General features: G+C 27.3%; 1 protein-coding gene and 1 long non-coding RNA gene across 3 annotated transcripts in view; one reads left to right on the forward strand and one right to left on the reverse strand.

Annotated features, from left to right (window-relative positions):
- LOC148229552 (uncharacterized) overlaps positions 1-26644 on the reverse strand; it is a 222300-nt gene continuing 195656 nt past the window's right edge. Inside the window, exon 2 of one of the 2 annotated variants that reach the window (XR_015811382.1) lies at positions 1-247. This is a non-coding gene — a long non-coding RNA (uncharacterized LOC148229552). The remainder of the gene's footprint in view (positions 248-26644) is intronic. The other variant, XR_015811383.1, reaches the window with a different exon arrangement.
- Positions 134-25308, forward strand: LOC148229553 (leupaxin-like). Its single transcript, XM_088197552.1, has 5 exons — positions 134-227; positions 23911-23989; positions 24055-24228; positions 24790-25020; positions 25097-25308. The coding sequence occupies exons 2-5, from the start codon at positions 23939-23941 to the stop codon at positions 25178-25180; spliced, it is 540 nt and encodes a 179-aa protein (XP_088053678.1). The 5' UTR covers positions 134-227; positions 23911-23938; the 3' UTR covers positions 25181-25308.

The raw sequence follows: 26644 nt of genomic DNA on the forward strand, positions 1-26644 counted from the left end.
CATGTTGACTGGAGCTGGCGCCAAGTGGAAATAAATCTGCATCGGATTCTGGAATCTGTAAAATTCGACCGGTTGAGTCATCCGACAAGATGGTCACATATATGAATTTACCACACGCCAATCCGTTTTTCGTTTTTCAGCAACGACACTTGGCCAGTGGGCTAAGAGACGCGTCCAAACACGGTCCAGGCGCAGCTTCCCGGTCTTCCCGCAGGAGAGAACATAAGGTAAGAAAGACAGACAAACCCTGCAAGTGATATCAAATTATTTTAAATATAATACTAAGTAAGAAAGTTGCATTAAGCTAATTCATTATTTGTTTTGAGTTATAATATTATTTTTTCTTTATAGGTATACTTAATTTATTCATCATATTAGTACATTACTAAGGTAGTAACTTGGTAAAATATAATTAAAATACAGATTTTTACTTTTAAATATTATAACACAATATAAATAAATGTTGAGTTATGGTTTTTGTAATACTGATTATTCTTTTTAATTTTAAAGTTTACTTTTTGAGTATTACAAATATTATTAATTTATATTTTCAAAAATATTATTAAATTTTTACTGATATTTCTTCAGACGCAATCTTTCAGTTCTTAAAAATGTTTAAAGTACAGGATTTGGTTTTATATTGTGTGTTTAATTATCGGTATTCGACCAAAAACTTTATTTTTTCTTCTATGGCAACGGAATTTATGGTCATACCATATACTATATTATTATTAATATGAGCATAAATTATTAAATTTTGTAGATTAGAGGTAAATTATTTTTAATTTTAGAAACGGATAATCGATATATATAATACATCTAAAATAAATATTTAATAGTAATAGAATATATGATTGTCTGTAATTTTCAATATCCCAGAGATTAAGAATCTAAATATTTTTCCATGTTTTTATATACAAATCTCAAATTTAAAAATTCTGTTTTTTAATAGGAATATTTTGGTTCTATTAAACCAAAAACAATTCCAAATTTTAAATATTTTTTGAATTGTCACACACATACTTAATTATTATTATTCCACTATTTATTTTTTAATTAATCACCAATATTTATACTCAATCATTAAAAGTAATCTCGTCTATTATGTACATATTATGATAAGAATGACTTCCCAGTAGTGAAATGCTTACAAATTTTAACCTAATGAATCAACTTTCATCTTAAGGTTTTGATTATGGATAATCGTGCGAAGGTTGCCTGTAATCAGGTGTGAAGTGTGTTGAAGGTGTGTCTCTTTGACGTTGTCTTTGACTCTATATCGGTTCGCTTAATTGAATAAACATTTGTAATGCGAACGTATTAGGCGTGTAATCGTTTTTGACGTATGCCATAATGGAATAGAAGAATCCATATTGTTTTCACTTATAGCCGTATGTGTGAATAGCAGGTGTTAATGATGTTTTAAACGATGCTTGGAATTGTAATATTATTTTACGATGATAAATAGTTAACATTTTTATATGCTGAAAATATATTTTTATTTATTGTTTATGGACATACAAATACTCTATATTAAATATCTGAAGCAAAAACATGTTAACTTACATTTTCACTGAGTTTTTTATGCTCTATCAAATTTTGAATCAACTGTTAACTGCATTTTTATATGAAAGTAAAATTTATTATTTACGACATTAATGTGATAAAACACATTTTTTAATATCAAGTATTTTTTTTATGAATCTTAAAAATTAGGCAAAGCAGAAATTTATATGTCTTGATAATTTATATGAATCTTATTTAACATGATAGTATTATTCGATAATATTTATAAAGATATATAATAGTTGTGTGTTTTTGATTCAATAGTCTTTTTATTTAATAACATTGTTTAATTGATTTTATCTAAATTATAAAATGAATCAGTAAGTTTTGAAATTGATTACAGTTTTATGGTCAAGCAAATATGTATATTTTGGCTATATATTATAAAAAAACTATGTGTCAATTTCACTTCTAAGTAGCTTAATGTCCCAATATGTTTTTAATATACATAGAAAATCCTGAATAATAAAAATTCTATAATATTTTACACTTTGCATTAACTAGATAAATATTATCTATTATTTTATTTGTATTTCAAATTAAACACAATTTTTATATACACATTGTACTTTGCCTTTTACTAAAATATTTATGTATATATTATATATTGTAATAAATAATCATTTTTTTACATTTTGTATAAATAAACAAACTGTAAAAATAAAATTGCAACATTTTTTATTTTATTTTTATTGATTAAAACCAGTATTATTAGGTAATCACGGAAGCAGTGTCGTTTCTTAATAAAGCAGAAAAATCACTTTTAAATGTTTTTTTTATTTTAATGATTTCCTTTTTTAGGTATAATTCTTCTTCCATTTTCCGTCAATTTTTTAATTTCATTAGCAAATGATTCCGATAGCTCCCTTTTAATATCGTATGCATTTTGATTTTTTTTCGTATAGAAAAAGTGTTGCATCTATATGGTAGTCGGAAGGAGCAAGGTCTGCAGAATATGGTGGATGAGATAAAATCCTTTAGCTAATTTCGCCACATGGAAACGTGCATGTCATGTTGTAAAAATATTTTACTTATGTAAATAAGTGCAGGATTTTTTTTCGATCAGATTATCACAATATATGCTTGTCATTATTATTTGGCAAGGTTAAATTCTATGGTAATGCATTCCTTTGAAATCCTACAATACACATAAAATAACTTTTTTACGGAGAGCTCGGGCTTCAAGTAGGTTTTGCTATTTTGCTTTTAGATAACCACTGCCATCTACGACAATTGTTATTATATAATACACATTTCTTGTGTTTGTTAAATGATCAAAAAAAAAAAAAACCAGCTTCAAGATCAAGAAGCTCTTTAGATATACAATTAGAGTGAATGATATTATAATGATGTCTTTTCACTGTTGAATCGGACTGGTTTAATTTCTCGGCCAACTGATTATAATTTTTAGTAGGATTTGCTTCCATATCTGAAGCAAGGACATCATCGTCTATCTTTGCTGGTCTCCCATATACAGAACTATTATTAATATCGTAATTTTTGTTCCATTTTTTAAACCATCTTTGCCATTTACGAATATCTATTGAATCACCTACTACTTCACAAATGTTTTTAGTGGCCGTAATTGCCGTTTTTTTATTGCAATTTTTTTATAACATGCAATTTCGTATAATATAATATGTTCACTTGCTAAAAATTCTGCTATCGTAAATTATGGGGCCCAATTTTTTAAAATATGTGGTATAGTTTTGCACCAATACAGATATAATAAAATATTTACTCAGGTATCAAGAGCCAAAGTACGACTGACTGTTAAAACCTTAATTAATTCTAATCTTTAACATTGATCATTAATTAAAATAAAATCTTAACATTTTGTCAAATTAGATTAAATAATGATAAACTGTAAAAGATAAACTCTATTCATAAAGTTATATACTTTTAATAATAAGTTTTTGAGTTAATTTTTTATATTTTTAGATTAAATATGTTGTTTTACTGATATTATAATGATGCCATATGAACTTGTTCTGTGACCCAAAAAAAGTTTGACATGGGTCAATATGTTTCACAACATAATGTAATATATAAAAATATATTATAATGTACTAATTTCAATAAAAAAATATTAATATTATATTTTTTAATGGGAATTTTTGAACAACTAAATCGAGAGTTGTTATGTTTTGAACAACTAATTTATTTGCCACTATGCTTATTTTTTTAGCATTATATGAGTAGTTTTTGTTGTGTAGAATAAAAATATTCAATTCTCAATATAATATTGAATATACCGCACCCTTAGTAAAATACTGACATTTTAAGAAGAGCTATATAAAGTTTTAAATATTTTCTGTTAATACAATCAAAAAGACTAAGAATTACAACGGTATTAAAATTACTTTATGTGTAATATATGTATATAGTATCACAGTATTATTATTGGTACTATTGCTTATAGAATAACAATAATAAATTATTTGCTTGAACAGAATTTATAATTTTTTATCATAAACAAGGGTGCGAAATGCATATTTTTCATACCAATATGTTATTGCATCTTTGTTACAAAAAATGTTCAAAGTTATTATATACTTTACTATTATAATATTATATATTTTTTAAAATGACATCGTTTCATAATTTTCAACCATGTTTTTCATTTTTAATATTTTGCTTAGTATTATTATTAATTATATCCCTGACCGTTGCTGAAAATGCGCAGCTGATGAATGATTAGTAATTAGTAGACATTAGACACTTTTTCTTTTAGTAATACGTATATCTGCGAAAGCTGACGTAAAGATTTACGAATTAATATACGTATAGTAAATTACGATATGTTAAACATGCTAGAATATTGTGCCAATATTTAACTATGGAATTTAGGTGATATTTAATAATCTAACGCAAAATTAATATTGATCGTAGTAAGTTATACATTTATTCCTCAATATAATTTGCATCCTATTTAGGATTGATTTTTAAAACATTTCACAGTTGTTTGCTATAATTCTTTATATATATGTACATATATTCACAATCACTACGTCTTTCCGCGGTAACTAAACGCTTGTGGCTTTCACAAGCAGTGACACAATCCCTGGATTCTAAAATTCAGGCCAATGAAGTTTATACCGACTTTAAAAAAGCATCCGACAAAGTTTGTCACGAGACATTTCTTCGAAAGTTAAGCAACTTCGGTTTTTCTAACGAGCTATGGTAATCATCGTTCCGATGAGTATTTCGCTCATTTTGGAGTCTGAGAGTTTTATTTTTGGCGTCTTTTTGATCATTTTTTTAAAATGTTTATTATTGTTTGTTTAATGGTTAGGAAAATCTATCAAGTCATGTTGGTTAGATTTGTGATAAAATAAATAAATAAATAAACATAGTTGCCATATGGCTCAATAAATGAGGTAATCTTTATGATTTCGCCTGCTCTTTTTTTAGAACCAAATTCGCGCGTAAAGCAAGAACATATTTTCTAGTATTTATTTTATAAGTAAAACGTTTTTTGACGTTGTTCATAAAGTTTATCGATCGTTAAACGTAAGCGTTTTACTTGAAGTAGTAAACCAAGGTAAACTATTTCACGTAACGCACATTCTAGCGAAAACAGCAGTGATATTAATTGAAAAAAAATCGCTTTTATTTTTAGCAAAATTTTATCTTAACTTTTTTATGAAAATATATATTTAAAATATTAAATAATTTATTTATTTTAATTTGTATTAAAGAAGTATTAGGTATATATAAAATGAATAAATATATGGTATGTATATGGCTAAAAATCTTACAATAATAATTGTGTAGGATTTTTTTTTTACAGCTTTAAAGGTTTATATAATTCACAAATTGTTTTATTATGTCATATAAATATATGTAAGATATGGGAATATTGATCAAAGACTCGAACCAATTGCCAGAAATATTGTTTAAAATTACAGGAACGCAAACGATAGTAGAAATGCACTAAAATAACGTCATAGCAATGAATTGCTATGTAGATCAAATTTATATACTATTACTACGTCTAAAATATGAATACGAACCACTGAACTGTTTTAGTATTGACCATGCAGTATATAGTAAACACATTAAATACATTTCTCAAACAAAATTCAATGCGATCATCGTTCTATATACAACTACACATTGTTTTTATTGCATAAACCTAATATCGGCAATTACATACATTTAGCTCAATAAATCCAACGCCCATGTGCTCTCACTATTTCGAATCTTTCATATTCCAGTTATGTTTTTATAACGCATATAAATCACACCCACGTTTTTTGGACGGTTTAATTAAAAACACAGCTTAATGTAATGTTGCTTAAATAAACATACGTGTTTATGAAGAAGATATTTATATTAGCCAACAATTTTGGTTAATAGTTTTTTGTTGTTTTTACGTAGTTAATTTAAGTCACAAGTAAATAATTTTATTACAAAAAAATCGTTACTAAAATATTTTTTTAATGACCAGCAGAATCATCGATATAACGTGTTATGACATGTGATATATTAGGTGACAGCTGTGGTCAGTTTGCACTCGATTCAGTTGATTTTCTCATATGATTTACGCTGATTAATGGCACACCTGAATGTGCCACCTAAAGTGCTAATTTTAGAATGTAAAATTAGTATTTTAAAGTTATGACAAATGTTTTTGTCAGCACTTTTGGGTCCGTTAATGACAGCGTTGAAATCTCAAAGTCGCCTCCTCGGAGATCTATATATCAACAGATTGTTGTTTTTTTATTTTAAGCCCTATGCGTCTTTTTGGTTAACTAATATTTTTTTATTTACTTGTACATATAGTAAAGATTTTCGTTTCATCGGTTATTACGTGGAACTAGAACGCGGTGGCTAAATTTATTAAACCTGACGCTAAGGTCAGTCGTTTGTCCTAGTTTGTCAACGCGATTGCTAATACTCTTCCTTTTATAGGCTCATGACTGTATTAATGTTATTATCATGGGTTAGGCTGATCGAAAAGTTGTCTCATATCTAGTTGATAAAAATAAATCTGATCTCTTCGTCATTAGAGAGGAAATAAGCAATTTTGCAGTTGACGTTGAGATGGAAATAGCACCACAATAATTTAACTAAATATACGCTACCATTTAATAAATATAAAAATATGTTAAATTCTATGTCAATATTTCATACTTTTAAGCAAATATTTATTTTTTGTTAAATTTATCAATATTATATTAAAAATATGCTTTTTGGTAATATTTGATAAAATTTTCAATATGTAACGATTATGCAATCGTTTACCGGTTAAAAAAATATTTCACTTACTAATTTCTAAATTTACTTAATCATGACTATTCTTAGTTATTTCCTATGTAATTAATATAATCATTCCAATTCCAATCGATTACTTATGATACACTTTTTATTAAAATCATAGATTATTATGTGGTCATTAAAATTGATAAACTTGTGGCTAATAAATTTATTTTGGTACTGATGTACAATAATTTTTTTGAGCATTGATTTATATATTTTATATGGATTTTAATACATTTCTTGATTTCAACGTCTTGTGCCTTTATTTGGCATGTATATTATGTTAAAATTAATTGATTGTTAAACATTTATCAGAAAAATAAATCTTAAATTTTTTGAATGAGTTTATCAGTGACTACGATAGTCTACCATTTATTCATTATTCATTTAGGACATGGCATATGATGAATTTTAGCAGCAATTTCTTCTTTAAAACAGAAGAAACGGATCACAATGCTGGGACTAAAGAATCGAGAGATTTTATAACAATATTTTATATTTTCAATAAGTAATATATATTTAGTTTTAAAATACATAGTATTTTTCATGTATCAGATATAAGATTCAGGAAAATATTAATAGAAACTGTGCCGTGAAAATACGAAGTTATTTTTATTTTAATCATATATTTTCAAAATAATTTTCCTATAAGATATCATGGTCACCGGAAATAACTAATATCTAAATTAAGAAAAACTCGAAGCTTATTACAAATACATTTTATTTTAATGTATTGAATATATCACTGAAGAAAATTAACTCACTCTCGCTAATCTATTATATTTATAAGTGGAATCGCAGATTGCGTAGCCAATTGTCACGTAGAGTGCATAAACGATGTACGTTATCGTTGGTAGAACACAATGGATACTTCCGTAATCTATGCGAACATTTCCGCAAAAACGAAAGCTGCCATGACCCTATTTCCATTGCGTTCCAAATGGTAAAGGAAAACTTTTTATCGTACTAGGCTACATTTCCCAATTCATATATAGGTTATTCTCGATGGACGTGCCCGATTGCAATGTTTTATAATCAACCTTTAACGACATGGTTCATATGCATTTATTGATTGAATAGCTTCTTCGGCGCCGTTAATGGCGCGAGTGACAAAGCCGTTGATCAAAAATGGCGCATGCGATAAATAATAATCGGACACGTTACGAAAACGTATCTTTATCGATATTGAAGATCGATAATTTGAGTCGTTTTATTGAAACAAAGTTCGTATGTGACACATACCATGATATAATATTATTTGCTAGGCAAAATTTCTAGTGTTATTTAGATATGGTGTTTCAAATTAAATATTTAGATATGGTTTATTCAGTGATACATTTTATTGTGAGATGCTAATATTAATTGTTTATAGCAATGAAGTTTAAAACAACTAAAATGTGGAGTAATAGTATCATTAAGCCATATTTTTAGTGAAGAAAAAGTCGCTTTAAAAAGCATTATAAACAATGTCAATATGTGCCCAAAACTGTTTTAATGAAAAGGTTACAAAACTACTGGGTTGTAGAAAAATGTTGATTAAGGATATTGTTAAAGGATTTCTGCTTTGAGATTTTCCGGAAAAGACTACAAATAAATATATTAACTCTCGCCCTAGTTACTATTGCTACTGAACTACCAAGTCACAGTGATTCTACGATATCTGTTGAAGCATTTATGAACTTCGTATTGAAAATGTTTATTTAAATAAAGTGGTAAAATAAAAACTGAATACTTTGAAATAAAACGATCTCTACTTTTTAATTATTATTAAAAAAATACGGATTTTAAAACAGATAATATTTTTTAATAGATTTTCTAAAATATAACTCCCAATCAATGTTACTGTCATTAGAAGTAATTCTAGCAGAAGTTATAGGGATTTGATTATCGTTACACTTAAAAACAGTATGAGATCTGACACTTATTAAAATGAAAATTTAAATTATTTTATGTGTATATATTAGGGGTACTTAAAAAAAAGAACTTTTTTTTTGTGAATTAAAATATTCAGAACGAAATGTTTTAACTTCACTAACACTATTATTTTTTTACTATCTAAATTAAAATATAGAAACTAAAATATATGGTAATCTGATGGTGGTATATCGGGAGAATATAAACAGTTTTCCATCCGAGAGCTTTAATTTTTTCTCGTGTAATTATCGCAGGATGAGGCAAGCGCGTCGTCTTGTTCTCGTCGCTTAGTGCGCGTGGAACCCGCACGCCTTGCTTCTACACCTTCCCAACATTTTGTAAACTTTTTACGCGACTCTAATTTTCGGTACGCGACAATTGGGCGACGGACAAATGGGCGATTCCGGTCAATTGGGCGACGGTCAATTGGGCGATGGTTATTTGGGCGACGGTCATATGGGCGACAGAAATTAAAAAAAACTTGCACGCTTTGCTTTATTTTGAATATAAATAAAATATACATTAAAACGAAAATGTATATTAAATGAAAAACAATTTTATTTTCAAATTATTAACTCATATTATAATTATATGCAATACCATGTAAATATTCTATGATATTTTTTCTATTGTACCTCAAAACTTTTATAAAAATTCTTTGGTCTATTCTTTTCATAAAGATATCCATTCCAAAAATATTTTTCCTTGTCTTTTTGACTTAATATGTCTGAATTATCCATTTATAAAGAATATAAACTGTGGTAACTCAAATTAGTCGCTCTCAACAATAATCTATAAAAAACAATTATCTATAAATAACACATATAATATAACCCACATGTGAATATAAAGATACATACTTATTTTCTTGCTGTACAGAATTTTTTTACCAAAAACACAATGACACTGTGACAAAGTGTTTTAAAACCACGACAAAAATAATTTTCAAAGACGCAACGAAACTTTTTTCGAATGTTTTCAGTCAAAATTCAAAAGTATACTGAGCGCTAGTTATGGGTTTTTATATTTATATATAACTACCCTATCTAATTTTAAATAGATAACTGTAAAATATGCGATTTTTGTGAAATCCCAAAGTTTATTCTCACATTAATTTCCAAGGCTCAAAACATAAAAAAAATCGCGGAAAGGGCAAAATCCACGATAAACATTTATCAGCGCTAGTTCTAGCTTATTATATTTATATATAACCACTCTATCCAGTTTAAAATAGATAACGGTAAAATATGCGATTTTTGGAAATTCCAAAAGATTGTTCTCACAGTAATTTATAAGTCTCAAAACATAAAAAAATCTCGTAAAGGGTAAAATCCACGATAAACACTTATCAGTGCTAGTTCTGTGTTATTATATTTTTATATACCTATCCTATCTAATTTAAAATAGATAACTGTAAAATATGCGATTTTTGGAAATTCCAAAAGCTTGTTCTCACAGTAGTTTCCAAGGCTCAAAACATAAAAAAAATTCGCGTAAGGGCCCACTAAGAACATTTATCAGGTAGGTATTTATAATAAAATTACCGACTTAAGCCGTGTGCTTTAAGTGTTTTATGATATCGGGTAACTCTCTTAAATTCTTGAATGAAAAAAATCAAACTGTTTAAGTGATATTTTATGATTAAATAAGCACAAATGATAAGTAAATATATACATACTATATCTTATGTAGGTATATTATATTTTGTTTAGACCGAATAATGTTTTCATTTTTTAATTCTATTATAAAAAATATTACTTATATTTTCGTATGTACGTATATGTATATATATATTTTAATATGTATTAAATTATGTAAATTATTTAATTAATTATAGGATCATGATTTGCTACACATTTATTTGTAATGCATTATTATTGTATCGCCCAAAAGACCGTCGCCCAAAAGGCCATCGCCCATTTGTCCGTCGCCCATTTTGAATCGCCCATTTGACCGTCGCCCAATCGCCGTCGCCCAATTGACCGTGTCCCCTAATTTTTGTCGTGGCGGCTAGGACGACTTGAAAACCTATCTCTTGTATGAGCATTCTAGTTTCTTAGTGAGCTTGCCAAACATAAGGATATTTTTGGCGATAGGTATGAGGAGTAGGAAAATAATATGTAGCTCATATTTTTTAGGTGAGATCTACAATTATTTTTTTAAGCTTTTCCTGTTAATTTTATTATTAATATGTATGTAAGCATATGTTTGAGTTGATGAGTATATGTATGTATATAAGATGTTAAATAGAACTATTTTTGCATAATGACAGTCATGATGGTCTTTAACTTAATTAGTTATCTTGACAACATCACGATTAAAAATAATTGGGAAAACAATTAGGCGTCATGGAAACAATTAACCTCCATTAAGTAATGATCGATCACTTGACCCAAACGTTCGCCTCTATTTAGTTATTTTATATTGACAGTTCTTCTTGATTTAAAATAGGATTTGTTTTAAAATAATAAGTAATATGTCTAAGTCTGCTTTAAAATATTTTCTGTATATAAAAATATTAAATATTATATTACACCAAAAAAAAAGAGAGGCATTTTAAATGTGTCGTATTTATATAACACGGCAAATTATTTTATAGTAAATTAAAAATTAAAGTCTCTATTTATGCGGTTTATACTTAATAAGAAAAATCGTTTTTTTTTTAATTTACTTTGTTTTATATTTAATTATCGTGAGAATAAAATATTAAACCATGAGTGATTGCTGTTCTATTTACTTAATGGTTTACGAATTGCTTTTCAACAGAAGTGGATAAATATATGAAGCAGAAAGGGTTTAAGGGTTTTATTGATTTTTGACGATGCACTAGGTCATCTGAATTTGGAACATATAATTGTGCAGATAGTGTTTCTTCCACACACAATAACATGCATTATTGAGCCATTAGATCAAGGCGTATTTACTAATTAAAAAAATAATAACATTAAGGCTATATTAAGCCTAAACAAATTTGCTGAAAAATTGTATGGCCTGAATTTGTTTACAGTCAGTGAAACCATTAAGTCATTACTTTGACTAATGAAATTAATAGAGGTTTTGCTATTGTTAGTCTAAGTGCTATCGATGAATTACTTGCGGATAATGCCTTAAATAACAAAGTTATTATTAATATAACACATATAATTCTAGAACGTTGTAGTAAATTAGAAAATTGTTTTTTTAATGAAACAAGTTCTGAAGTGCCTTCAAATTCTAACGGGAAAATTGTAATAAGAAAGTCATCACAAAGTTTAATCACTGATTACCTTATTAAACGATAAAGATCAATTACATGTAAGTATATACATATATCTGCAGTGATAATAGCGATTCTGACCCAAATAAAAAATCGTGCCGACCAATGTTATATATATATATATCAAATGTTACTTTAAACTAAATTTAAATTAATTAAAAATTTTTCAAGCATTTTCTAGATCATATTATTTTTCTGAAATTTTAATAATTATTGATTTTTTGTGTGATTCTGGATATATTTTAACCAACAGTTTTAGAGTTATACGGTCTTGTAAAATTATGGAACGCATCCCTAATTTTTCAACCTAAGTCGCGTTTTTTTTATGCGCTTGTACGCATCTAACACATAAAACGAGTACACGTGTTTATATAAATATAATTAGAAATATCCATATTATTGTTAAAGTATTTACCGTAAGCAATGAAACTATGCAAGAAGAAAAGGTAAAATAATATAAAATATATTATTAAGTTGCTCACTAATAAAATGTCATTTAATCGTATCAAAAATGTTAAAATTAAAAAGCTCACATGAATCTCAGTATTTGACCTCTAAATCATATTCATAACGTATTTACTCTATTTCGAACCAAGATCACCTGAATGCTGAAACATAAAATATATTTTATTAAGTAAAACGTAATTTATATCCTCATAACGGTTGACTAAGATTTATATGACTATATTTTATTTAATCTGATACCTAACTTTAACGTAGTTATATTTTTGGAACATATCGATTTTTAACCAGTATAAAAATATTAAATAAATAAAATAATTTTTCGAAAATTTTATTTGTTTAATTTATCTTCAGGTACATATCATAAGATTGACAATTTAGTTATATTTATTTTTGATATCAAAGGAAGTATACGATAAAGTATATTTTTGTGGAAATTTCCAATGATTCTTGTAAGTTATATATAAATAATAATTATGTAATGCTAGCATAACTAAATCTATCAATTAGCACCAATTATTTTTGTTGTATGCAATGAGCCGGAAAAATATGTAATATCCAACAGATGTTAATCTTTCGTCCATCGCTTTCGTTGCCAATTACCTGCTTTTTTAATGTCTGATATTTTTTGAAGGTAAATTATATTTTTTATATATAATTTATTAATATCATCGGTGGGCTGAACATTTTTTAGAGATGATATGATCGACAAAAGCGGCCGTGAGATTTTACACGCGTGAAACGTGCCAATTGGTAGTTATTTCGACTTTGTTACTCTTTCCAGTTAACACGTCGACGTGCCAATATCTAAATTTGTTTTAAATTTAACTTCAGATAAGTTATCATCATAATCTAATAATAATTTTGTACGTTGTTTAATTAATCGATTTGCGACTATAGATAACTGATATAAATCGGTCTTCGATGTTATAATAAAACGTTTGATATCAATATGCACTCGAAACGTTAATGTATTATACATATACAAAAAAACATTATTTGATTAGTTATTTTGTAACGTTTAATAATATCTAACATATAAGTAAATTTGTTAAACATTTTAAATATTTGACTACTGATGTATTACCATATCTATAAGCATAAGTCATTAATTTCTAACTATTTTATTATATTGGAGCCTGTCTTTTGTGTAGCTTGTATATGTTTTGGATAGTTTAAGCTAAACCTTAAATTGAAAATAAAAGTGCAAATAAATATTTTAAGTCGCGGTGGTTGATTGGCAGTGAACAGAAAAAAACTGAATTTTCCTAATTTTTGTTAATAGTTAACGATAAAACAATTGTTCATGATATTAATAAATAAAACATTAAATTGGTATTAAAGAAACATTTTCAGTTCTCAAGTTATATTACATCATATTAAAACATGTACAAAAGAGAGATACGATTTATATTGTTTTAATATGAGATAAAATATTACCATTTACACAAATAAACTCTATATTAGTTTGAGAGAGGCATTCTTGCTTTATGGGTATGATATACACATATATATATATACACACATATAGAATGGTATTTCTTCAGAATAAGTACGCATTTGTACACATATAGCGTGATTCAACATCAAAGCGTCAGATTAAAAAAAAACTTGATTGGAATTTAATTCATAAACATACTATGTTTGAATTATGTTTCATGTTACGTCTTCGATGGGGGTGTCTAACTTTTGAATAAACAGAAATGACCAAAATATAGAACATATGGCTGTATATTAACACTTTTTTGTTGTTGACCATATTTTGCTCTCGACTTACAAATATTCTTTTTTTTTTGTTTTAATGCTACTTGAACTAAAAATAATCGAAAAGGCTGCATAAAAGGCAAATAGGGAAAAGACTGAATGGAAAGCTAAAAAATAATCTATAGGATGTTAGAGTGCAACTGATGAATTTATTTATTTAAATTAAATTAAGACCATCATTATTTGACAGGTTACCTCAATGCGTCATCAATTTAAAAAAATAAATATTACATAGTAAGAACGAAATAAAAAAAAAATCATGAAATATTAAAATTGAATGATACAAATCGGACCAGCTCCTCGTAGCTGACATTAAACAGATCAATTTGTAATACCAGCGTATTAGAAGGCGGGTGGCGATATTTATAGGCGAGTCGGCTAGTGCAGACGTCTTGGCCTTAATGGGCATTAAAGGAGGACGCGATCATGATTCTCGAAGATTCCGGAATCCAAAAGTGGAATTCCTCAGAATAGTTTGATAGTTGACAACACCCTACAGTAGTTTAAAGAAATGCTAAGCGACTTAAAACTTTCTGCGAAAACTCGGCGATTTGTATTCCAACGTACTTAAAAGAACAGATAATAATTAAATATCTTCTTAAAAGGGTATCTCAAAAACCTTTCTGATTTTTTTCGATTAAATATATGTTATTCGGGGATTCTAAATTATGGATCCCGATTTAAGAATGCTGCGAGCTTAAGTGCAATAATATTTATAAGAATCTATAATAAAATTTCTATTGCTAATCTAAAAAAATAAATAACTCAATCAATGCATATGTACTCCATCTATACCAAGTATAGATGGACTTACTTATCATATTTAGATCTTAACTTGGAGCAAAACAAGTTTTGACATTGTTATTCTTTTGAGCAGTATCGCCGTACACGTACGGCGGTCGATATTGCACTGTTTTGAGGTATTCTAGATAGTTAAATAATTACATATTTAACCAAAGAAATGATAAATAAAGAGCATAATGTGTAGATAATATTAAAAAAAAATTAATGTAAATGATTTCCATAGAAAATAATATTGATAAATTAAAGAGTACGGAATAATTAAACATTACAAAAAATATTTAATATTATTTTAATAAAAATATTAAGAGCTTTTGAAATAATTAAAAAAAATCCATAAAAGCCGAATAATATTTAAAAATATATGTAAAATAAATTAACGAAATTTATTAATAGGAAAGTGTTAAAAAAAACATACTAATACAAAAATTTTGTACTAAAAATCAAAGCAATTAAATTCAATAAAAAATAATAATACATAAATAACAACAGAAATATTTGGAAAAATACGTAAAATTAACTCACTCCCACATATATGCTAGCAAATGTGTATAAAGTAACCCACTACTCAAAGGGTTAAACATCAAAAAATATTATTTTAACGTATTTTTTATTAAAGTTACTTAAGACGATAGTTAGGTCCTTAAATACTGCATCTAATTAAAAGTTTTTTCAATTATGATTTTTTAAATTATACTATGACGTATTTGTAAGCTAAACATATTAATTTTATGCTTTGGAATAGTTTAAAGTTTGCCACTTTTAATATGTAATCATGTGAAAATGAAACTTTAATTGCAAAGCAATTTAACACAATTTATTAAATAGCTGGCATTTCGTGAAGTCAGTTTTTACATTGTTCTGATTTATTTGGGCCAATATGCTTAGATCCACCAAAAAAGATAGCTTTTAACATGGTATTAAACAGCTTGTATAATGTAATTAAGCGGGGGTAAAACTTATTGCAGTTAAGCAATTAGAAAGATAAAATATGTGTTTCGTTGGTCTTTCGATCTTGATAAGACGTAAGAAAAACACTGATTTCTCAATGAGAAAAAAAGTTAAACATTCATTTATAAAAGCAAAAAGCATTTATAAAAGCAAAATTAACGTAAAATAAAAAAAAAGTAATTTTTAGATTAGAGTGCAGATGTATACTAAAGCATTTGACGCTTGCATTTTTAGTATATGCAATTGCCTTGGTCGCTTTTATAAAATATATGTAATGGATCGTTCTGTATAAACTATTTTTTTAATACACATATTAATATTTATTAATTACGTAAAAATCCATATGCTATGAATACCTTGTAATATATCATTTATTAATATAGAGTTGTCAAAAAATTTACGATCGCGTGTACAAGCGTGAAAGCTTTCATCGTTTAAGTTTCGGCACATTTACTATGGTCATGTTTATTTTGATTCGCGACGGTCGTGTCGCTTAATCAAAATTTTTTCCACCGAAAGATGAACACGGATGAAAAAATCTGGATTCGAAGAAGTGGACAAATTTAAGCAGTGTCGATTAATCCGTTTCGGCTAGATACATTTACGCAATTTTCCGCTCGAGCATATTTTTAATATACATATATTTATTTTGCGTCTTATAGTTGGTTCTGCAGTATATGTTTCCAGAGCCGCAATGGTCGTAAACATCTATTTTTTATAATTTAAATGTTTCAGCAATGAATCTGGGTCGATGCGTCACGAAAGCGGTATATGTGACTGTTCCTTTTTGCATATGTTTATAATATTTTTATTGCTGTAATTAATAAATAAAAAAACTTTAATCTAATATGACGTGAATGATGACACGCCTTCGACTAGTCATCAAGTTAATATTATTTAAATTAGACAATTTAACTGCTCAATTATATAGGAAGCTTTTGAACTACTATATATTAATTTTTTTAATTAACTAAATTATATACATATGAATGTATACATAGTAACATATGAGACGTGCATGAAATATATATTATTATATTATATAAATATAATTTAATATTTACATACTAGTATCAACGAAGGTCGTTTATATAAACTGTCAATTAAAGTGCTATAACTAATTTAAACATTTTTAATGGTTTAATGAACATAAAATTGTAATCTTAACTATAAATAAATTTAAAAAATAAGATATAGTACTTCCATGTACAACATTTAGCTTATTATTATTTTATATTATAGCATACATTGCGATTAGTTCGACTTTAGTTAATCACCTCGATATTCATACAATAATTAAAAATATGACCCTAGTTAAAATTGTTTTTGTACCTATGGCACTTCAATTTGTATTCAATAACTTATTCGATTGACATAGATAACCTAGTTAATAAAATAAGTTAGTTAAGGAATTCATAAATTATGTTGATATGTTTACAATGTAGAAATTTATATCGAAGGCAATGTTTAGCTACTTAAAATTAATTATTAAAATATTTGCTAGATGTTTATACCTATTTTAATCATAGATATAAAATCAATTACTTGCTTTTCTATTTTAAATATATAGTGTTATAACCTAATATACAGAAGATTTATATCGCAAAGTCAAACTGTACTTTTTTTATAAAAATTCAATATTTTCTTCAACAAAAAAAGTATCACGTATAACCAGATTAATGGTATGTGTCACACAATTTATTGTAGCGAAGTCAATAATCTATATAAGAAGCATTATATCGGACCGAAAGGCAAATTTTCGAATTAATGTATTTAGAATAATATCAATAAGCTTCATGACAATCTTATTAAATACAGTAGCTACGATCAGTTAACGATTATTTGGCAACATGAAAAAATTCTCGTAAGACAAAGCCTCGCACTGGAAGTTGACAGAGATTGATACTTTCTATATTTAATTCAATAGAAAGTAATGACAAGTAAAAAAAAGTTTGGTCAGAGTCTAAAGCATATAAATAGCTTTAGTTTATATTAACTTAAGTTAATTTACATTTTTATTACAACACTAAATGAAGGACTTTATTTAAAATAATGTATGTAACATTGCATTGAAATTATTATTGTACTAAAAAATTCGCAAGGTAATACCTGAAATACCTGTCGTTGCATTCAAGTGGTTCGAATCGGTGGACACGCGAGCTAAATTTGAATTTCTAACTAACATCGAGTTAAAAATGCTCTGGCATGTTTCCATACAGATTTTATGGAGTAGTAATTTTAATTTTCAATCATAAATATCAATCATTTAACATATTAACTTTAGTATTAATCTATATAAAAAATGTACTACAATAAAAAGCAGATCTAGTATTGCGATTTAATTTTATTACAGTATTCTATTTTTTTTAAAGAGTTTCGTTATCATATAAATCAAATCTGATATTAATAATTTTCGCTGACAAAATGCTATATGTTTTGCCCGTTTAACGTCATTCAATCTTCTACATTGAGATGGGTTTTTCTTGTTTCGTTATGACAAGAACAGGACGCGAGTCGTTTGGTACAATTTCAATATTGTTGAATCTTTTCATTTTTCATTTCTCACACTAAATTTTAGTGGGCGTATTGGATATTTTTGCTGTATAAATATGTTTCGATACAGCGCAGAAGGTGTTTCTATTCTTGAATCCTGGAATTGGCACTTTATCACAGTGCCGCATATTTCCCAGGGATATACGTTTCAAAATAAATAACGTGCATATATTACTTTTAATATTTTTTTAATATCCTAGCCGTGAATAAATTTTAGATGAAAGAGAAAAGATATATTCTGGTATTTCTGGATGAAGATATATGTATAATAAGCTTATGCTTGATCCTAAGTTATGCTGTTGACGATGTCACAGTTTACTACGAAGTTTATTAAGCAATAAAATATTAAATATAACTGTAGAAACAGTATTTTATTATTGCAGAAAGTAACATATAAAAGGTCAAATCGGGATAATTTTTGATACATATAATACAGAATTCATATAAATGGAAAGTTTAGTCCTCACACATTGTACTTATATCATACATTTGTATTTTTTCATTTAATGTTATATTACTTTATTATTAATTATTTGAGATAATCATTCAATTGCCATTAAATTTTTACGTTCTACTAATCTATATGTATAGAGAATTTAATATATTAACGAACGATGCAGTGTCTGTAATGAATGCTGGAATAATAGCAAGTAATCATAAAATTAACTGACATTAGTTAACTGCAAAATTAGTTCATATTAAATTATCTAAGAATACTTAAATTAAAAAAAGTTCGGTTATTAACCAGAATATTTTTTATGTGTAGATATAATAATACTTGTGATACGCCTTCATTTAAAGTATTGTACAAGTCTAAAAATGCCTATTAATTAATAAATCTTAAAATAGACATATTATATTTACAATTTTTAATGAGATTTAATTGTTTCTTGTCTTGTTTATAAACGATAATATTAATCTATACATTATCGTTAATACAGATTACTTTCGTCACCGCTTTTTTTATTGACTCGACTTAAAATTGCTCAATGTCTCAATCAGTACCTATCAATCAAACGCGTTAAAATCTGATATTCTCCCACATGATCGTCTCGATTAGTGCAAAAAAATAAACGTGACATATGCGAAGTGGACAAATTTGCCGAAAGGATGAAAAAAAAATCACTTATCTCACACATTACGACCACAGAAGTCGGCCAGGCGTGGGTAGACAACAACAAATGTTGGCAATCGCATCGCATAATTGCAAACTATCAGACGGATAAAACACTGGTACCACTTGCTGGTGCAAGTCTTCAGCGCTCTAGTATTCACGGAGTGGGTGGGAGCTGATAAAAAGCACATTTATTTGGATCTTTGTGTTTAATAGGCAAAAAATATCATGGTCAAACTTGTGTACGTCAATTAAGCATTTGTTCATTTACATTGTTGAGATAACTTTCTCATAGAGCTCATCAAATCGGATCTACTATAAAAATATATGATTTATTTTAAATTTACTTTTAAGTAAAAAAGTAATATTTTTTGTTCAAGATTTGTTAAGAAAAATATGAAAAATTATCTTCAATACTGTGAAATATTTTTTTAACTCCTCTTAATTTTCTAGATAAATATTAATAACATATTTTTACAATATTTGGATTTTAGCATTGATTTCATTGATGCTATGATAGAGCATTAATTTTCATTGGGAGATGAACCAATGCCATGACTTTTCACGTGAAATACAGAATTCTTTTTATACTGATGAATGACAAAAATATAACAATTGCAGAGAAGTTGTTTTTATTTAATTTAAGTGAAATGATATCTATAACATATTATTATTGAAAATCTGCCTTATCGATCTGCAAAGTTGTTTATAAAATCTTGCAGATTGAAGAGCAGTTGTTCATAAATTAATTAAAATTTAATAGAAACATCTGCTCAGAAAATTTAAAGTAAATACTTAATACAAAAGGAATAATATTATCTGTACTTAATGCAATCTCAGAAATCTAGACTTTTACATTGCTAAGTCCCGATGATTCTTGGAACTTAAATTTATTAAATATAAGCCTAAGATTTAAAAGGTTTCACGCAATATAATAATAAATATATATCTTATTAAATCTGTTTAAAAGTGCTTCTCTGCTATTGATCTTCTATATTAGGATTTTCATCAGTAATTTATAAGTCATTGTTTGTTAAAAAATTCGTATTAAAAGTCTTTGATATAATTAATCTATCTTTAGAGCACCTAGGTGAAAAGTTGTTAGTCCTAAAATTAACATAATAATATTCAAACATTTAAAAAAAATATTTTAATGACATAAAAATTCGTAGCAGAATGTTATGCAAAAAATAATATCCTTTGACGTAGCATTCGCGAGATGAATTAACTTTTATAGTTTTTCACATGCTTTATAAATCTATTCAGGAGCTTATTAATTGATTTTCCGAAGTTTAATAGATTTTATAGGGTAAATTTGCGGTCAAGGTCAGTTTTGATTAAGATTGGAGCAATGACATAATTTTCGAGCGTTGTCTTGATGGAATTATGTCAGCGTATGATCTGAGCAATCAAGAGATGAGTGAAAATATTTTATTGTTTGGATGGTCAAGATGGCAATGCCATGACCGTCATCAACTTTTTCAAGCTTAGATTATTAAAATATTTGAGAAGTAAAAGCAGCACATGAAAACTTATATTGTGATATAAACTCAAAGACAAGTATGATTAATGTGTTTTCAGAAAAAAACCTTGATTAGTTAGTTTATTAGTGGAAGCTACTTTCAAACGTTAAACATTTTAAGTAAAGTAAAATATATGATACATATTCAACGTTTCTTAAAAATGATAAGTCAAGGACGCGTGAATTTTATAATATTTTTCGCAGTATAATCATAGATTTAACTATTATACTTGTGATTAATGAGAAACAATAACAACCCTCTTAACGAATCAGGACCGATTCTTAGTATTTTATCGCTTCAGCAATGTCCAAAATCGTGCCCTCCCACTGGGAGCTATATATTGTATTATATTAAATGTCCACGGTATTTTTGTATATGCCAGGGATTAATATTTAACGCAAAATAAACCTGTTTAAAATAATTAATTTCGTTATATGCTACATACACATAGTCTTTCAGAAAAAGTAATAAAAACACTTAAAGTAATATATAAAATGCTAAGCATTAGTTTTATGAGTTGCAAAAATAGTTAACACAATCAACAAGTATATGTAAGTAGACCTGAAATCAGTGACATATATTCTATTAATAATATACCATTATATTATTACAGCTTTCAATAAATATATGTCACTATGCACGACCTAGCTCGATTTTACTCATTACGATATTCATACATGATATTGTGCTATCAAGGAAATTCTAATCTATGATGATCAATCGGAATATTAATTTCTGCAAGAACAAATCGTATTTTTCTAAAAGAAAGGCGCTGGGGTATAAGAACGGATGATAACCAAATATTCTCTATAAAGGTATCTCAAAAAAATTTTAGGTTTAGAAGTAGTGTTTAGTTATTCGGATATTCCAAGTTATATCCAGATTCAAGAATGCTGCAAAGTAAAGTGTCATAGAAATAAATAACTGTCGGATTGTCGAATTGAAATGCTTTCCTTATAACAAAGCTGAGAATCTTGGAAGATTTATCGCAGAAGTCATTTACGTGTAGAGATAACATTTACTTGCTTTCAAAAGTTATTCCGAGATTTTTTGTAGAAGTTTCTCTACAACAAAATCTGCAACAGATCAAATACTTTTAAACAACAAATAATGTAAAGAGCAGATGGCTCAGATTGGACAATTGGGGAACCCCTCACGAAATAAATTTAACACTAAGCTCCATATGGAATTTTAATCCAGGTATTTTTTTACTCATACTACTGGTTTATCGTGCCGGCAATATTTTGAGCAAGGCTAAGCGGTATCGCCGTACATGTACGCCGGTCGAACTTTTACTGTTTTGAGGTATCCCAGATAGTTATATATTTACATATATAACTGAAGAAATAATAAATAAAATACAATATATAATAATTTTTGAAATTTGAATTAACTTATATGATTTTTATAAATAATAATATCATAAATTTTAAAATACGAAATACATGAACATAGCAAAAAATATTGCATATTAATTTCATAAAAAAAATTGATAAAAAAAATACACAAAAGCCAAATAATAAATAGAAAATATGTATAATAAATAGAAAATATGTATAATAAATAAACGAAATTTAATAATAGAAAAGTGTTTGAATAAATTATTAAAATATACTAATATAAAAAAGTAGTAAAATAAATCAAAGCAATTACACGTTGGGAATCACTGATTTATTTATAGTTTACTATAAATGCAATAAAAAATAATAATAAACAAATCACAATAGAAATAATTTTGAAACAAAATACGTAAAATTAACTCACTTAAAAATTAAAAATGTTTGTAAATTAACTCACTACTCAAAGGGTTAAAGAGTATTTTTGAAATATTTGGTTTAAATCGTTTATATATGTAAGTTTAGTATTATATATTAAAAAAGTGATATTATTTTTCTATAAAAAATAAATAAACACTAGACTTTTTTTTATTAAAATCGCTTTTTTCCATTTTTCGTGGATCAAGTTTTTCTTAGTAAATGTTATTTCACTAAAACTATATTGACAATATTTTATTAAAACTTATTTATTTTACAATTTTGTTTATTGAATTTAATCACAGTGAAGTTTTACAGTTAGGTTCTTACGATTTAACAATTTGTATGTTTTTTCTACGATTATTTTTTAAAACTTATATTTTAACATACTTTATATATATATTATAATAAATACATATAAATATATGTACATATGCAACGAAGGCCGGATTTTTTCATTGGGACTTTTTCGTTAGCCTAGCTCACAAAAAAAAATTAGAAAAATATATTTAGAATAATCAACAATTCAAAGGTTTTTTCTCAAAATGCAAGTTAATGACCTTGTGTTCATATTACGTGTAAAGCGATTCATCAATATTTGGAGTTATATTTTTTGCTGTTGATACGTCGATAAGACATTTTTACGCAATTGAATAAACCGTATCGTTAAATCGCGATAGCGATTAATTTGGCAATATGTTTTTACAAGCCAAAATAAGTTAAGCTAACAATTGATAAGATAGTCGCGTTCGTTGTTTTGACAATACTATTTTAAATCCATAATAAATCTTATTATGGAACACGTCATAAGTTGATTTTAGTAAAAAATAAACCAACTTCAGATATAATATTTTTATATCAACTTATCATCTTGAGTTAAATAATTTTTATTTGGATTAATAACAATACCACAATCAGGAAATAACTATACTTAAAATGAATCATCATAAGCAATGCATTGTTCATAAGATATTATTTAATTTACAGATTACGTTGAAAAAAAATCAAGAAGAAAATGTCTGACGATACTAAATGCCTATCGTGCAACGAGACGATAGTTGGAAAGGTATTTATTATTATTTTTTCTTATACAATTATTATTGAAATATTTATTTATATTGTATTTTTTAGTCCATAACAGCAGCCAATAAAACATGGCACCCAGAACATTTCATCTGCTGCGAATGCAAAAAACCAATCGGAAGTGCCACTTTTCATCTGAGGGACGATCTATTGTACTGTGTCGATGATCATACCAAGAAGTTCACGAGCAAGTGCAAGGGTTGTGGAAAAGCTACAACTAAGGTGACTTAATTAAGCTAATAAATATAATTTATATGATTAAACAAGCAGTAAGCAGTAGTATTTTTTTGTTAACTGCTCACAAATACGATTAAAGTTATTAACCTAAATGTATTTAGTTTAAGATTTAAATACGATGTTTTTATACCCGTAATATAAAAATTTACCAAGCAGCTGTGTAAAATATGTTAATGTGAACTAATTTTAAATTACTGTAATTATATAATCACTTCTAGTTACTCTGATACTTATCATAAACAATTAGCATGTTTTTAAACATGGTCACATGATTTATTATTTTTAATTGAAGATGAAATATCATCGACTATAAGTATCTTGTTTAAAATATTATATATTAAAAGCTTTATTTTTAACCCTCAATAAGATGACTAAATTACGAGAGTGAGTGAAAGATAAATTCGTACGTAACATGCGTTCCTAACGCCCTTATCTCTCATGACTCTCGTCACTTAACAAGCGAGCGAGCGAAAAGGAAAATATCTCACCATACGCGCCTAGTAGTCATATTTAATATTATGCTTAATATTTTTTTTATAATTGTAGGGTACCATTACGGCAATGGGCTTCGACTGGCACGAGGAGCACTTTGTCTGCAAAAAGTGCAAGAAGCCAATCGGCTACAGCTCCTTTATGGAGCACAAGGGAGACCCTTACTGTACTCCGTGCCATGCCAAGTGTGTGGCACCCCGTTGCTCTGGCTGCAACAAGCCCATAGAAAAGAAGGCCGTGATAGCGCTGGACAAGAAATGGCACGCGGAATGCTTCAAATGCATCGTGAGTACACCCAGCTACAATTATACGTTATCTTAATAGTCGCCAATTAACTGAGCAATGTTCGTTTGATTTGCAGAAATGCGCGAAAGCTGTAGCCGATAAAGCGTTCTCCATCAAGGACAATAAGCCAATGTGCAACGCATGTGCCACACTGTTCTGATTTCATACGTTTTTCACTTAAATGTGGCACGAAAGTATTTATTTTATTTATATTCAATATATGTATCTATACATATTTGTATTTATTATGTATGCTTTGATATAATAAACGAGCAAATTATACTTTAATATATATTTTTAATTATTTTTTAGTTTTACAGTAAAACTATTAAGAATATGATAAACTCATAAATAAACAGATTTATTTTTTATTTATTTATTTATATTAAATTAAGACCATCGGTTACATCAATACGTCACGATGGTAAGAAAAATACATTGCATTATTACAATTCGAAAAAAATATATATAAAAAGCAGCACACAAAAAATAATACATAGTAAGAAAAAAACAAATATATTATTAAAATATTAAAATGAAATGATACGCATCAGACTAGTTCCTCGTAGCTGATATTAAATATATAAATTTGTTATGGCAGTTTATTAAGAAGCCAGATGGCGAGAGCCATAGGCGAATCGGATAGTGCAGACAACCTGGCTCTAACGGGCATTAAAGGAGGACGTGATCATGATTCAAAACTGAATTTTTGAAGAATATTTTGCATGTCAACACCATTCAGTAGTTTAAAGAAATGCTTAGCGACATACACTCGTATCCTAAAGCTCATAAAAGAAAAGCGCTTGGATAGCCAAAAATCCTATATAAAGGTATCTCAAGAACTTTTATGATTAAGATTGAGTATTTAATTATTTCGGAATTCCAAATTATAAATCCTAATTCAAGAATGCTATGAACTAAAGTGTCATAAAGGACACGAATTTCTGACGGATTGTCAAAGTGTAACGCGTTCCTCATAACAAAGCCGAGTATTTTGGAAGATTTATTATATACGTCGTTTACGTGTAGAGAGAATCTAAGTTGAATTCAAAAGTGATTCCGATATCTTTGATCTTAGAAGTTTTGTTAGCCAAAATGTTCCCAATAAGACCGTTGGAATAAACTGATATCGAACGAAATTGAATCATCTGTATTTATGGCATTAATAAATAACGTGAATTATCGAGACCATTGAGAAACTCCCGAAGAGGTGAAATACTCTTTCGACAATTGTGACAAACTGTCTATGGTCGCACAAATAACTTGAGAATAACCGAGTTAAATCATCCGGGCAACCAGAGTCCTATAATTTTTTTAATAATAACCCATATCAAAAATATATTTTCCGTAACATTTTTATTAGTAATTGGTAAAGCAATGTGTAAATAAATTTATTTTAAAATAATGAGCAATTTGCAGCATTATTTCTTTCTCCATTGAAATATTAAAAAAAATTCTATCGAAGTTATGAAATATAAACTGTACATATTTTTATTTAGATGTTACACCTTTTAGTTACTTTTACTAATAATCCGGAGTTTTCGTAACACAATTGATTCACAATTTTATTGATAAAATAATTGATTTACAATTTTACATCTTAGTATCAGTAACACTGCATTTG

The sequence above is a fragment of the Plectrocnemia conspersa genome, unplaced genomic scaffold, assembly GCF_051122295.1.
Source record: "Plectrocnemia conspersa isolate PC_06_02 unplaced genomic scaffold, ASM5112229v1 ptg000011l, whole genome shotgun sequence".
NCBI lineage: Eukaryota > Metazoa > Arthropoda > Insecta > Trichoptera > Polycentropodidae > Plectrocnemia > Plectrocnemia conspersa.